Here is a 14,397-nt window from a genome sequence, read left to right as displayed (position 1 = left end):
GGCCTCCCCCGCCCGGCGCTCCCCCGGCGTGCGGCCCGCGGACCCGGAGGAGGTGGTCGGCAAGGGCGTCCGGACCCTCGTGATCGGCCGAGGGACGGGAGGGGCCTCGGAGGCGAGCGGGGGGGGTCCGGGGGCGAGAGGGGCGGCCGAGTACCTCCCTCCCGCCCGCGGGGGCCGGCCCCCGCGGCGGAGCGCCTCCGGGCCCGCGGGATCGACGCGCGGGTCCCTCAGAGCGAGCCGGCGGCGCGGGAGTACAGCGCCCCGGCGGCCCGGGGGGTCCGCGTCGGGGGCGTCTTCCACTCCGCCCGCCGAGGGCCGGCGGCCGAGGGGAGCCCGGGGGGCCCACGCGCCGGTGACGGAGATCGGGGCCGCGGGCGGGGGCGGAGGCCGACGGGCCGCCGACACGCGACTCCGCCGCCCGCGCCCTGCCGGTCTCCGGGTCCTCCTTCCTCTCGCCGGAGCGGGACGGCGTCAGGGCGGGGGGGCGCGGCCGCCGTCGTCCGAGAAGGCCGCGGGGGCGGCCGGCGGGGATCCTCCGCGGGAGCGGGCCGGCCGGCCGCGGGGAAGGGAAAGCCCGGGAGCCCCGCTCCTCCGCCTTCCGGCCCCTTTCCGTCATCCCCGATCCCCCCCCCCTCCCCCTTCCCGTCCCCCGCCGACCCTCCGACGGCCGAGGGCCCCGCCCGAGATCAAGCCGGACGGCGACGTCTTCCGAGGGAGGGGACGCCGGGGCCTCCCACCCCGGAGCCTTACGGGGACGGGGCGACCCCAACTTTATTGATTCCCGACGTCCGGGCGAACCGCCCGGCGGACGACCCGCGGCGGAGATCCCGTTCCCGGCCGCCGCCGCCCCTCCCGCCCCGCTCTCCCGGCGGGAGACAGCCCGCCGGCGGAAGCCGCCGCCGCGGCGGAGAGGTCGGCCCCGGGGATCGGCGGCGCCTTCCGGTCGCCTCGGGGCCGAGGGCGGGCCCCGGTCCCCGCCCCCGCCGCCCGGCGGGCGGCTCCGGGCCTCAACGCCTGGCGGGCTTGGGCACGATGTAGACCTTGACGGGCCTGCCGAAGGGGATGGTGCCCTCGGGGCCGGCGTCGGGCGGCGGGGCCTCCGGGGCCTCCGCCCCCCAGGCCGCCTTGGGGGGCCGGCCCGCCGGCCCGCGCCCGCAGCTGTAGGCCAACAGCAGCCTCACTTCCACCTGGCAGGGCTCTGCGGGGGAGAGCGGGAGGAGGAGGAGACGCCGTCACCCCTCCCGTCACCGCCCCCGGTCCGTCCGTCCCCCCCCGTCCGACGGGCGCCCTCCGGGCAGGACCGGCGGGGGCGAGGGCCGCGCGCGCGCCGCCGCTGACCTGTCCAGGCCGTGTGGGAGAGGTAGATCTGAGTGATGAGGCGGTGCCTTCCGGGGCCCGGGTTGCGGAAGTCGGCGGGTTTGGGGTGGACGATCTGGGCCCGGCCGTCCGGGTACAGGACCTGCGGGGACGGGGCGAGGGACGGTGAGCCCCGCCGCGGCCCGGCCCTCGCGCCGCCCGCCCGCCCGCCCGCCCGCCCCCGGCCCGGGCCGGACCTGGACCTTGACGGCGCGCTGGGGGTCCCGCACGTGTTCCAGGGTCGCGTCGACGGCCAGGGCCACCACCAGCCCGGACGTGAAGCGCAGGGGGTTGTCCGACTCCCCCGCCGGCTCCACGATGCTGGCCGAAGCCCTGTGGATCTGGGAGGGGGACGGAAGCCGTGGGGTCCCGGGGTCCGAGCGGGGGCGGGGGGCTAAAGGGAGGGCTGGGGGGGGGTGGGGGGCGGTCGGGGACCGCCGCGCCCATCGACCGGGAGCCCCGCGTTCGGCCGCTTCCTTCCGCCCCCGGGGACGGGCCCGGCGGTCCCCCCCGCCCCCCGCCCCCCCCGTCCCCCCGCTCGAATCTGGGGCCGGGGCGCGGACCCGCTCGGGGAGCGGCAGGGGCAGGAAGGAGCTCTGGCGCAGGGCCGTCTGCAGGATCTTGACCAGCTCCAGGGGTTTGGAGGTCACGAGCCGGGGCATCAGGTCCAGCAGCTTGTCCACGAAGCTGTCCTGCATCTGGGGCAGCTCGGAGCCGAAACACCTGGGGAGGGGGGAGAACGCCCACGCTGCTCCCCGTCCCCGGGCCGCGCACGCGGGCCGGGAGCGACGGGACGCGGGTCCCCGCCCGCCGGGGCCCGGGCCCCTCGGGGCCCGTCCCCCTCGACGCCCGGCGGCCGCGGGTACCCCCGGACCCCTCTCACCTCTGGAACACGTCCACTTCACGTAAAAACTTCTCGCACATCCCGAAGAGCAGCTCGATGCTGCGGCCCGGACGAAGGGGAGTTAGAAAGGGGCTCGGGGGGGGGGGGGGGGGCGCCCCCCGCCCAACCCGCTCTGGGCCGGCGAGGGTCACGGCCGCCCGGGGGCCTCGAGGGAGACCGGCCCCTCCCGGGAGCGTCCCGCGGGCTTCCCGTCACGAACCCGCTACGGACCGGCGACGGGTTGTCGGAGGGGAGGAGGGGGGCGTCGCGGGGGGGGGGGGGGGGTCTGCGCCGGGCACCCGGGGGGGCGGGGGGACCGGAGCTAGGCTACGGGTGCCCGGGGGGGGGCCTCGTCGGAGCCCGCCGCCTCGCACGGTCGGAGGGTGGGTCCCGGGGCCCCCCGACTCACCCCCTCGTGGTCCGGGCCGTCACGATGAGCTGCAGGGCTTTGGCCTGCAGCCTCATGTGGTGGACGATGACCACCTGCCTGCTCTCCACCCCGCTGTACATGAACTCCATCTTGTAGGTCTCCTCCAGGATCTCGGCGGGGACGGAGGGCGCGACGTCAGCGACCCCCCACCTCCCCTCCCCCGCCCCCCCGCGCCGACCCCGGGGCCCGGATCCGGGCGGACTCTCACCTGCTGGGCGGCGGCAGACGCCAGCGCGCTCTGCTTCAGGTGGAGGGGGGCCGCGACGGTCCACAGCTTCTCCTGCAAGGCCTGCGGGGCGCCCGGCCCGGGGGGCGGAGGGCGTGTGGGCGCGCGCGCCCCGGTCCCGACTCTCCGCCCGGGGTCCCCGGCCGCCCCCCGCGGTCAGCGGGAGAGCGGGGGAGCGCCGGGCCGGGCTCCGGGCGAGGGTCTCCCGCCGACGCCGGGGGCGCCGGTGAGGGGGACGGGGGGGGGGGGGACCGGCCCGACCCCGCGGAGCCCCCCCCCCTCCCCCCGGGGGAGCCTCGACGAGCAGGAGCCCCACCTTGATGAGAAGCAGCTGGCACCGGAGGTAGGCGGCGGAGAAGTCGGCCGCCCCCGCCAGCTCCGACTGAAGCTCTCCCAGCCTCTGCAGGTCCCTGCGGGCGGGCGCGAGACCGGAGCGGGGCCCCGGGGCTCGGACGGGCGGCCGGGGCGGGCCGGGGGGAGGGGCGGGGACCCGGGCCCTCCCCCCCCCGGCCCCGGGCCCTCACCGGATGGTGAACTCGAGCAGCTCCTGGGTGCCCCGGGGGTCGAGGTGTCGCAAGCCGTGGACCCGCTCCAGGCTCTGCCGCAGGAACAGCTGGGAGGGGTCCTCCTGGGGGGTCCCGCCGCCGGGGGCCGCGCCGGGGGCCGGCGGGGACGCCGCCGGTCTCCTGCCGGGTAACTGAGCCGAGGGGGAGAAGGGGAGTCGCCGCGGCGTCCTCCCCGCCCGCCCGGGCCCGGGGGACGAGAGCGAGCGGAGGCGGGCGGGGACGGGAGGCGGCGGGGGCCCGACGCACCCGCAGGGCGGGGACGAGGTGGGACAGGCTGTCGCGGAGGTAGGCGTGGTGGCGGAAGGTGTGGTCGGAGAACAGCGCCGGCATCGTGGGGCAGGTCTGGGCCGCGTTGAAGATCAGCACCAGGACGGCGATGTCTGGCCGGCGGCTCGTCAAGGGCCCGGTTCCGTCCCGGCGGCGCCCCGCCCCGTCCCGCCGGCCCCCCGCCCCGCCCCGCCAACGCCCCGCCGCGCCGCGCCGCCAAGGATACAGGCCGGGTCGTCCATGTCGGGCTCCGCCGTGTCGAAGAACGGGTGGGTGCTCAGCAGCTCCGGGACCAGGGGGAGCACCAGCGTGGGGTGTCGGCCGCCCAGAAACTTCAGGCACCTGGAACGCCCCGCCGGGGGGAGAGGGCCGGGTCACGGGGGGGGGGGGGCGCCGCGGTCCGGGCGAGGGGCGGGGGGGGGGGAGGGCGCCGGGGAGCCCGCTCCGCACCCGCTCCTCTCCCCGGGGGCCCGTCGGGCTTCATCCCGCCCCGGTCCTCCGCCCGGCTCGGCCTCCCCCGGCCACAGCCCCGCGTCCCGCCCGCTCGGCCCGCCGGGCCCGGTCCCGTCACCGCCGGGGAACGCGGCGGGAAGGCGGGCGGGGGGCGGGGGGGCTCCGCTCACTTCCAGATGGACTGGCGGTCGGTGGGATACTTGGTCAGGTTCTTGAGCAGCTCCACCAGGGCCAGGTGGATCCCCTCCTTGGTGGACACGTTGGTGCAGCACAGCAGCTCGTGGAGAGCTTCCCGGATGTCTCGCGACGAATCCTTGCCCGGACGCGGTTCCCGGAGGCCCGTCAGCGGCCCGCCGGCGGCCCGCCGCCCGGGCCCCGGCCCCCTCCCTCCGTCCCCTCCGGCCCGTGAGACCGCGGGCCCCCCGGGCGGCCGGACCCGCGTCCGACCCCGTCGCCCCGTGTCGGCCCCGGCCCCGGCCCCGAGCGGGGGGGGGGGGCGCGACGGGCGGGCGGGGGGCGGGGAAGCCCGGCCCGGCCCTCCCCCCTCCCGCCCGGCCCCGGCCGACCTCCAGCACGGCCAGCACGGTGTCCAGCTGGTCCTCGCGCAGGGTGATGTCGTTGGAGATCTTCCTCATGGTGTGGATGGAGCGCAGGCGCACCTCCTCGATCTCGTCGTTGAACATGTCCACCAGGAAGTCCAGGCACTTCTCGGCGAAGGCGGGGGAAGACTGGGCCAGCATGCACAGCGCCTCCACCGCCGCGATCCGCACCTCTGCGGGGACCGAGACGGCGGGCCGCGCTCGTCCCGGCCGGCCCCGGCCGGACGCCGTCGCGCGGGCATCCCGCCCCGGGGGGCCTCGGTTTCCCCGACCCGTCGCGGGGACTACGGGGGCGGGGGGGGCGGAGACGGGGGTCCCCGAGCTCGCCGGGTCGGCCCACGCTCACCGTACATCTCGTCCTCCAGCCCGTGAACGAAGGCCCCGCAGGCGCCCGACTCGATCAGGTTCACGGCCCCGGTGTCCACCTCCTCCTTGGGGGCGTCGTCCCCCCACTTCCGTCCGCTGGAGAACTCCCCCGAGCTGTACAGCTCCTTGGCTCGCTCGTGTGCCGTGCGCTTCCTCTGGGGGACCGGCGCCGGGTCACCTCCGGCCCGCGGGCCGCCCGCGTCCCCGGCCCCCCCCCTCCTGGGGGACGGCGCCCCGCCGCCGGACCGCGCCCCCGGATCCGGCGGCGGCTTCGTCGGGGGGCCCGGGAGGGGGACGGGGGGAATCGGGAGGGGAGACGGGGCCGCCCGGGGCCTTAGAGGGCGGGCCCGGACCGCCCCGCCGCGGTCGGCCGGGCCGAGGGGCCCGGGAGGCGAGCGGGCCCCCGGGGCCCTTCCTCGGGGAGCTCGCGAGGCAAGGAGGAGTCTCCCGCGGGGGCCCGCGGGCCCCGCTCGGGGCTAAAAACGGGCTCCCGGGACAAAAGGCCGGCGGCACGACCGGCCGGGGCCGCGCGGGACGAGGAGGGGCGTAGGTACCCGCAGGTCGGACATGAGCTTCTTGTCCAGCGTCTGCTCCAGGAAATGGGAGCTGACTTGCTGCATGGAGCCCTGGAAGACAGGCCGCGGCTTCACGCTCTACCCCACGCCCCGGCCCGAGGGGCTCCGCCCGCCGCCGCGTCCGGCCCCCGGGGCCGTCGGCGACCCGAGGGCGGGGAGGGAGCCCGATCCCGTCGGAGGGGGAGGGGGGCGGGTGACCCCCGGGGCCTCACCAACAGCTTGGCCGCTCGGACCCTGACGACCCAGGAGCCGTCGCTGACCATGTGGCAGACCTTCCCGAAGGCGTCGTCGACCAGCCGGATCTCCTCGTTGGACGAGGGGATGGGGACGATGCTGCGGGGGGGGGCGGGGGGAGACGTCACGGTCCCCCGGCCGGGGGACGGCGGGCGGACGCGACGGGTGCCGGGGCGAGGGGGCCGTCGGTCCGGGGCCGGGGGGGGACCACCCACCTTTCCGGGTACAGCTGGCTGAGGACCCAGACGAGCCGGACGGCCGCGCTGCGGACTTGCTCGTAGTCGTCGGACAGCAGCCTGCAGGCCTGCGGCGCACGTTCCGTCCCGCCCGCCGGACTCGCCTCCCCCCCCGCCCCCCGCCACCGCCCCTCTCCCGCCGCGGCCCCGGCCCCCGGCCCCGCCGCGCCCCCGGCCGGGTACCTGGTTATAGACGGCCTGGTGGAGTTTCAGTCCCCTCTCGTGGAGCTGCAGCTGCGGACAGCGGGGAGACGGGGAGGACGGGGTCCGGCACCCTCCCCTCGACCCCTCGGACGCGGACCCTCCCCCGGGGCCCGGACCCCCGGCCGCTCACCATGGCCTCGACGGCGGCGGTCCGCACGCGGGGGTCCTGGTCGGTGAAGTAGTCCCCGACGGTCTTCTGGACGTCCCCGGCGGGCCGGCCCTCCGCCTCCTTGGGGGCGGCCTTCTCCCCGGCCCCCAGGTGGCCCAGGAGCCGCAGGCACTTGTTTCTCACGCCGTGGGAGGTGTCGGTCAGGTGCTGCGGAGGGAGGGAGGGAGGGAGGGAGGGAGGGAGGGGCGGCGGCTGGCTCCCGGACGCCCGGCGGCCCCCGGGCCCCCCCCCCCTCCCCCCGCCCCCCCCCCCCCGGCGAGGCGCCCGCTCCCACCTTGCGGGCCACGTCCACCAGGCGCGTCCGCACCGCCGGGTTCTCCGGGGTCCTGGTGCCGATGGCCAGCAGGGTGTCCAGCAGCTGGGCCAGGACCTGGTGGGACTCTGACGGGACCGGGCGGGGCTCGGCGCCACGGAAGGCCGGGGGGGGGGGGGGAGCCCGCGGTTCCTCCGCCGCCGGGGCCCGCCGCGGACGGAATCCGCGCCCGCCGGCTCCCCACCCCCCGCCCCCCCGGATCGGGGACCCGGCCTCACTCTCGTTCTGCAGGGCGTTGACGGCGTCGTCCACGATGCAGTCCGGGGAGAACCCCGCCGTCTTGGACAGGAGGCCCAGCAACGAGGCGATCTTCAGCCTGACGGACGCGTCGCTCTCCTGCGGCCGGAGGGGCGGGCGTCACCCGGCCGGCCGCCGCCCGCCCCCCACCCCCCCCCGGGGGTCCCCGGTTCCCGGCGGGGGCCGGCGGCGGGCCGCACCTTGTAATAGTGCTCCAGCAGGACGCGGGCCACCCCTTCCACGCTGTCGGCCTCGACGGGCGAGCGGGCGAACTGCAGAAGGTGCTGCAGGGCGTCGGCCGGGGAGGAGGCCTTGCACAGGTCCACGTGCAGGGCCGCCGACTTGCTGGGCTTCGTCAGGCGGAGCTTCTTGCCGGAGGCGTCGTCGTGCTGTTGCTGGGGCGGGGGGCGGAGGGGCTCACGCCTCCCCTCGGCGCCCTCCCTCCCGGCTTCGGACCCCTCTCCGGCCTGCCCCCGGTCCCCCCGTCCGGGACGGAGGCGCCTGGGAGGGGCAGGATCCCGCGGGGGGACCCGGGGCGGCCTCCCCGCCCGCGGCTTCGCCTCTCTCCGCGGGGCGCTCGGTGGCGAGGGCCCGGGCGTGGGGGTCGGGGGCCGTGGGTTCGAATCCCGGCTCCGCCGCTTGGCGGCCGGGTGACTGGGGACGAGTGGCTTCTCTGGGCCTCGGTGACCTCCTCTGTCAAATGGGGACGAGGCCCGGGAGGGGGCCCCACGGGGGACCGCCCGAGCCCCCTGCCGTCCCGGCGCTCAGCACGGCGCTCCGCACGGAGCGAGCGCTCAATAGATACCAACGTCATCACGAATACCACTGGCCGAGCGGCGGCCGACTGGACTCCCCATCCTCCGGGCCCCGTCCCTCCCCGGGGGGCGGTCCCCGGTCTCTTCCCCTCATTCAGTGACCAGCGTGTCGGGGGCGCTCGCTACGTGCGCGACACCGTGCTAAGCGCTGAGAACGGCCGATTCGGCCACCGACGAGGACCGGCCCTCCCTCCCTGGGGGCGGGGCCCGTGTCCGTCCCGTCCCCCCGTCCCCCCCGCGCCGAGCGTTTAGCGCAGCGTCTGGCGCCCCGCAGGGCGCTCGATCGAGTCGATCGATCTACCCGTCGAACCCATCGATCTCCCTTCGGGCGGGCGTGCCGTCTAGGAGGGCGGCGGCACCGGGCCAGAGGCGTCAAGCGCAGCGAAAGAGACGGAACGATGCCCGGGCGAGCACGTGCACCGGGGGGGGGGGAGGGGGAGGGAGGGAGGGCTCAAGCTGGGAAGGCCTCCTGGAGGAGGCGGGCGGGGAGGGAGGGCACTCCCGGCCGCCCCCGCCGTTACCTGCACCACCTTGGTGAACTCCTCGTACACCCGCTTCTTCAGATGCGCCGCCATGGCCGCGCCCCGGGCCTCGCCTTCGATGCGGGTCCTGGCCCGCGCCTTCGCTTCCGGAAGCGCGACCCTCGCCGGCCGCCGTACGCCCCGTCCCTCCCCTCTTCGCTTCCGGAAGCGCGACCCTCGCCGGCCGCCGTACGCCCCCCCCTCCCCTCTTCGCTTCCGGAAGCGCGACCCTCGCCGGCCGCCGTACGCCCCCCCCTCCCCCCCTTCGCTTCCGGAAGCGCGACCCTCGCCGGCCGCCGTACGCCGCCCTTCGCTTCCGGAAGTATGGCCCTCCTCGGCCGCCGTCGGTGGGAATCCGGGTTCGACCATCGAGGGGACGCTCGCGTCGCGGATAGAGCGTCTCCTCCCGCCTCTATGGTTGCTCCTCCATTCATTCACTCATTCATTCGATCATTCACTCAATCATTCATTCGTATTTATTGAGCGCTTTACTATGTGCAGAGCACTGTACTAAGCGCTTGGAATGGACAGTCTGGGAACAGATAGAGACCCTCCCTGCCTAACGACGGGCTCACAGTCTAAACGAGGACAGGCCCCTAGGGCGATGATACTAATAATAATAATAATAATAATAATAATAAATAATGTTGGCATTTGTTAAGCGCCTACTCTGTGCCCAGCACTGTTCTAAGCGCTGGGGTAGATACAGGGTATTCAGGTTGTCCCACGTGGGGCTCCCAGTCTTCCTCCCCATTTTCCAGATGAGGTGACTGAGGCCCAGAGAATAATAATTAATAAGAATGTCGGTATTTGTTAAGCGCTTCCTATGTGCAGAGCACTGTGCTAAGCGCTGGGGGAGACCCGGGGTCATCAGGTGGTCCCACGGGAGGCTCCCAGGCTTCATCCCCATTTGACAGATGAGGTGACTGAGGCCCAGAGAAGCTAAGTGACTTGCCCGAGGTCACGCAGCTGATAAGTGGCAGAGTCAGGATTAGAACCCATGACCTCTGACTCCCAAGCCCGGCTTCTTTTCCTTAAGCCAAGCTGCTTCTCGTAATGACAATAATGGCATTTGTTAGGTGCTTATTATAATAATAATAATGATAATGGTGGTTATCTGTTAAGCGCTTACTCTGTGCAGAGCACCGTTCTAAGCGCTGGGGGAGATGCAGGGTCATCGGGTTGTCCCACGTGAAGCTCCCAGTGAATCCCCATTTTACAGAAGAGGTGACTGAGGCCCAGAGAAGTGAAGTGACTCGCCCCCAGTCACACAGCTGCCAAGTGGGAGAGCGGGGATTCGAACCCATGACCTCTGACTCCCAAGCCCGGGCTCTTTGCACTGAGCCCCCGCTGCTTCTCAGCATAAGACCAGACGCCCCACGTGGGAGCGGTGCAGGGTCCAGCCCCGTTAGCCTGGGGCTACCCCAGCGCTCAGCACAGCGACTGGCACGTAATAAGCGCTTCGCAAATAGCACTTTTTTTAAAAAAAAAAGAGAGAGAGGAGGGACAGGGCGAGGAGAGATGAAGCAGCGCGGCTCGGTGGAAAGAGGCCGGGCTGGGGAGTCAGGGGTCGTGGGTTCGAATCCCGGCTCCGCCCCCTGTGAGCTGGGTGACCGCGGGCGAGTCACTTCACTTCTCTGGGCCTCAGTGGCCTCATCTGTCAAAGGGGGATGAAGGCCGGGAGCCCCACGTGGGACCACCTGATTCCCCTATGTCTACCCCAGCGCTTAGAACAGTGCTCGGCCCAGAGGAGGCGCTTAACAGATACCAACATCACTGGGCCTCAGTTCCCTCCTCTGCCAAATGGGGACGAAGCCTGGGAGCCCCCCCGTGGGACCACCTCATCACCTCGTATCCCCTGTAGCGCTTAGCACGGTGCTCGGCCCATAATAAGCGCTTAACAAGGACCCACATTATTATCATTACCTCCGTTCCTTCATCTGTAAAATGGGCATGAAGACCGTGAGCCCCCCCCCCCGTGGGACCACCCGATGACCTTGTGTCCCCCCCAGCGCTTGGAACGGTGCTTGGCCCCCAGTGAGCGCTTAACAAATACCACCATTATTAGTAGTATGATTACCTCAGTTCCCCATCTGCAAAATGGGGATGGGGCCCGGGAGCCCCCCCCGGGGGGGGACCCCCCTCGTCACCTTGCCAGCGCTCAGCACAGTGCTCGGCCCAGAGTGAGCGCTTAACGAATGCCTCCGTTATGATTACAGCCTCGGTGCCCCATCTGCAAAATGGGGATGGGGCCTGGGAGGGGCCCCCCCGGGGGACTCCCCCAGCGTTTAGACCGGTGCTGGGCACCGAATAAGCGCTGAACAAACGTCCCCATTGTTCCGGGGAAGGAGGCGGGGGCGGGTGTGGGGCCTGCGGGGTTGGGCAGGTGGAGGGGCGGGGCCGGGGAGCAGGCCCGGGCCCGGGGACGTGATGGACGACGAGAGGCGCACCCCCCAGCCCCCGGGGCAGGCGGTGAGGACGCTGGGGGGCGGGCGGCGGGGTCACCTCCCCCGACTCCGGCCCCTTGCCGGCTTTCCCTCTCCTCCCCCTGCCTTCCCCCGCTCTCCCCGACTTCGGGAGGCCGGGCTTGGCGCTCGCGGGTCGTGGGTTCTAATCCCCCACCCCGCCGGGTGACTCTAGACAGGTGGCTTCGCCCCTCCCCGCCCCCCCGGGCCTCGGTTCCCTCCTCCGGAAAAAAGGGGCGAAGCCCGGGGGCCCCAAGCTCCCGGTCCCCGACGCGGCGCTTCGAGCGGTGCTTGGCCCGTAGCGAGCGCTCAACGGATGCCGTAATTATTATTATTGTTATTTTCCCCTTCTCTGATCTCCCCCAATGCCCTCCTGCCCATTTCTCTTCCGCGTCCCTCCCCCCCGGCTCCTGGCACCTCCTGGCACCGCCTGGCACCGCCTGTCCGGGGCGCGGGACGCCGTGCCGGCCGGCCGCTAGACGCGGAGAAGCAGCGTGGCGCAGTGGAAAGAGCCCGGGCTTGGGAGTCGGGGGTCACGGGTTCGACTCCCGGCTCGGCCACTCGGCAGCTGGGTGACCGGGGGCGAGTCGCCTCACCTCTCGGTGCCTCGGTTCCCTCCTCTGTCGGATGGGGATGAAGACCGGGAGCCCCACGTGGGACCACCCGATTCCCCCGTGTCCCCCCCAGCGCTTAGAGCAGTGCTCGGCACCTAGCGAGCGCTTAACAAATACCAACATTATTAACTCTGTACCGGGCGCCCGCTCGGGGCAGAGCTCCGGACCGGGCGCCCGCTCGGGGCAGGGCTCCGGACCGGGCGCCCGGTCCGGGCAGGGCTCCGTCCCGGGCGCCGGCTTCGGCTAGGCCGTCGCGGCGGGCGGGCGGGCGGGCGGGCGGGAGGGCGGGCGCCGCCGGCTCAGACGGTCCTTGGCCCCCCGCAGGCGTCGCCCGTGGTGGAGCTGAACGTGGGGGGCACGCTGTTCACCACCACCCTGGCCACGCTGACCAAGTACCCGGGGTCCAGGCTGGCCGCGATGGCGACGGGCCCGGCCGGGGCCCCGACGGACCGCGAGGGCCGCCTGTTCGTCGACCGTCCGGGCGCGGCCTTCGGGCCCATCCTGGAGTTCCTGCGCAGCGGGCGTCTGCCCTCGGAGGCCGTGCGCGAGGTCTACCGCGAGGCCCAGTACTACGCGCTGGAGCCCCTGGTCAAGCTCCTGGAGGAGGCGCCGCCCATCTTCGGGGACCGCGTGGCCCGCCGGCAGTTCCTGCTGCGGGTGCCGGGCTACGGCGAGAGCCTGGAGCTGCTGATCCGCGTCGCCCGGGCCGAGGCCGTGGCCGCCCGCGTGTCCGGCGTGGTGGTGTGCGCCCCGCGCACCGAGGAGGACGCCGCCCGCTGCCTGGACGCCCTGGCCCGCCTGGAGGCCGCCCGGCGCTCCGTCGTCAAGTTCGGGCCCTGGAAGGCCCCGCCGGCCGTCGCCGACCTGCTGGACTGCGTCCGCGGGGACGTCGAGGCCCGCGGCTACCGGGTGTCCTACCAGCCCTACGCGTCCGAGCTGGGCTTCCGCGGCAAGGCCGCCGACTGCTTCTTCCGCTTCGTCTTCACGTGGTGGTGAGCGCGGGGTCCGGCCTCGGGCGGAGGCGCCGCGCCGCAATAAAGCCCCCGCCAGACCCGAGGGCCCCCTCCTTCCCTCCCGTCCGGCCGCGGTCCCGTCCCCCCGCCGCCGCCGCCGCCGCCGCACCCGCCCCGCCGCCGGGGCGTCCGCGGGAATCGCGGGGCTTCTTAAGCGCCCGCCGCCCGCCGGGCACCGTCCCCCGCTCGCGGACGAGGCCGCCGAGGCCCGGAGAAGCGAGGTGACCTGCCCAACGTCACGGGGCCGACAGGCGGTGGAACCGGGATCGGAACCCACGGCTTCCGACTCCCCGGGCTCTCGCCCCTGGGCCACGCCCGCCTTTCTGGATTTTAACGACGACGGTGACGGCGTCGGTATTTATCGAGCCCTCGCCGTGGGCCGGGCGCCGTTCTCAGCGCTGGGGGAGATGCGGGGTCGTCAGGTTGTCCCACGTGGGGCTCCCGGTCTTCGGCTCAGCGTGGCTCAGTGGAAAGAGGCCGGGCTTGGGAGTCGGAGGTCACGGGTTCTAATCCCGGCTCCGCCGCTCGTCAGCTGGGGGACCGTGGGCGAGTCACTTCGCTTCTCTGGGCCTCGGCCACCTCGTCTGTCAAATGGGGATGAAGTCCGCGAGCCTCCCGGGGGACCACCTGATGACCCCGGATCTCCCCCGGCGCTTAGAACAGCGCTCGGCACAGAGTAAGCGCTTAGCGGATACCGACATTATTATTAACTGAGGCCCAGAGAAGTGAAGCGACTTGCCCCGAGTCACCCAGGTGACGGGATTCGAACCCACGCCCCCCGACTCCCCAGCCCGGGCTCTTTCCGCTGAGCCACGCCGCTTCTCCCAGGCGGATCAACACACCGAAAAGCAGTGCGGTCTAGGGGACGGGGCACTGGCAGCCGTCCAGGGGAAGGAGAGACGCCGCTGCCGTGCCGGACCCGGGTCCGAGGCCCGAGGCCCGAGGCCCGAGGCGTCCGCTCCCCTACCCCCGGCCCTCCGCGGGCCGAACCGCCCGCCAGGGGCCGGGGTTACTGATTAACCGGGCCGGGCCCAACAAATATTTGCGTTGTGCCCGGCGGGACCCGTGAAGGGTCGGGTCTCCGGGAGCCGGCGGATCCGACGAGGTGTCTTCCGATCCCCGGCGGGGCGACGGGACGGGTGCCCGAGCGCGCGCGCGCGCTCCCGAGGTCACCGGGGAGCCGGGAAGGACCGCGGCCCGGGCGACCGCCCCCGCGGTCGACGGTCGGACCGTCCGACGCCGCCCGCCCGCCCCCCCCCCCGGTGCCCCAGCGACCCGGCCCGGACCGTCCGACACCCCCGACTCTCCCCTCTCCGTACGACCGGTCGATCCATCGGCGGCCTCTATCGAACACCGACCGCCGAGCGCCGCGCTGAGCGTTTCGGAGAGGGTCGGCGGCCGCGTGCCCGGCCCGGAGAAAGCTTCGAGTCTGGGGGGCGGGGGGGACCCGGTGATAAAAATGAACGGCGGGTTGAGGGCGGGGCGGACGGTAAGCGGTTTCCGAACGCACGGACGGCGCAGAGGGGAGAGGGATTCGGAGGAGAGCCCGACCGGGAAGGCCTCTTGGAGGAGATGTGGTTTTTAAAAAGCCCCTGAAGGTGGAGAGGGAGCGGGTTCCAGGCTGGGGGGGGGGGACGTAAGCGAGGGCCGCGAGGCCGACGAGATGGAGGGACAGAGAGTAAATCGGGGTCCGGGGAGTGACCCGAGTCTTCCGGGCCGCAGCGGGAAGGCAGGGAGGCGACGTACCGCGGTTTAAAGCCGACGGTGAGGAGCTTCCCTTTGACGTGGAGGCGGACGGGCAACTCCCGGAGGTTCTCGGGCAGCGGGGAGACTTTTGTTTTTCGGAAAGAGGAGC

General features: G+C 73.5%; 2 protein-coding genes across 3 annotated transcripts; one reads left to right on the top strand and one right to left on the bottom strand.

The window, feature by feature from the left end:
* Positions 1–706: 706 nt before the first annotated feature.
* INTS4 (integrator complex subunit 4) lies at positions 707–8,576 on the bottom strand. Its single transcript, XM_029047918.2, has 23 exons — positions 8,451–8,576; positions 7,315–7,509; positions 7,096–7,213; positions 6,839–6,945; positions 6,526–6,711; positions 6,375–6,425; positions 6,171–6,259; positions 5,934–6,054; positions 5,701–5,772; positions 5,127–5,301; positions 4,748–4,953; positions 4,352–4,494; positions 3,955–4,070; positions 3,708–3,841; positions 3,420–3,592; positions 3,212–3,305; positions 2,878–2,958; positions 2,649–2,779; positions 2,240–2,299; positions 1,920–2,079; positions 1,554–1,697; positions 1,339–1,459; positions 707–1,198 (listed from the first exon to the last, which is right to left on the bottom strand). The coding sequence occupies exons 1-23, from the start codon at positions 8,502–8,504 to the stop codon at positions 1,008–1,010; spliced, it is 2,922 nt and encodes a 973-aa protein (XP_028903751.1). The 5' UTR covers positions 8,505–8,576; the 3' UTR covers positions 707–1,007.
* Positions 8,577–10,859: 2,283 nt separating this feature from the next.
* On the top strand, positions 10,860–12,585 carry KCTD14 (potassium channel tetramerization domain containing 14). 2 transcript variants are annotated; one of them, XM_029048368.2, is made up of 2 exons: positions 10,860–10,922; positions 11,854–12,585. In XM_029048368.2, exons 1-2 carry the CDS (start codon positions 10,881–10,883, stop codon positions 12,523–12,525), a joined length of 714 nt encoding a protein of 237 aa, XP_028904201.1. In that variant the 5' UTR covers positions 10,860–10,880; the 3' UTR covers positions 12,526–12,585. The 2 variants fall into 2 exon arrangements, with proteins under 2 accessions (XP_028904201.1, XP_028904202.1); XM_029048369.2 differs by lacking the exon at positions 10,860–10,922 and adding an exon at positions 10,944–11,236.
* The last annotated feature ends 1,812 nt before the right edge of the window (positions 12,586–14,397 follow it).

Source organism: Ornithorhynchus anatinus, chromosome 20 (assembly GCF_004115215.2).
Source record: "Ornithorhynchus anatinus isolate Pmale09 chromosome 20, mOrnAna1.pri.v4, whole genome shotgun sequence".
Taxonomy (NCBI): Eukaryota; Metazoa; Chordata; class Mammalia; order Monotremata; family Ornithorhynchidae; genus Ornithorhynchus; species Ornithorhynchus anatinus.
This window is presented reverse-complemented; position numbering and strand designations above follow the sequence as displayed.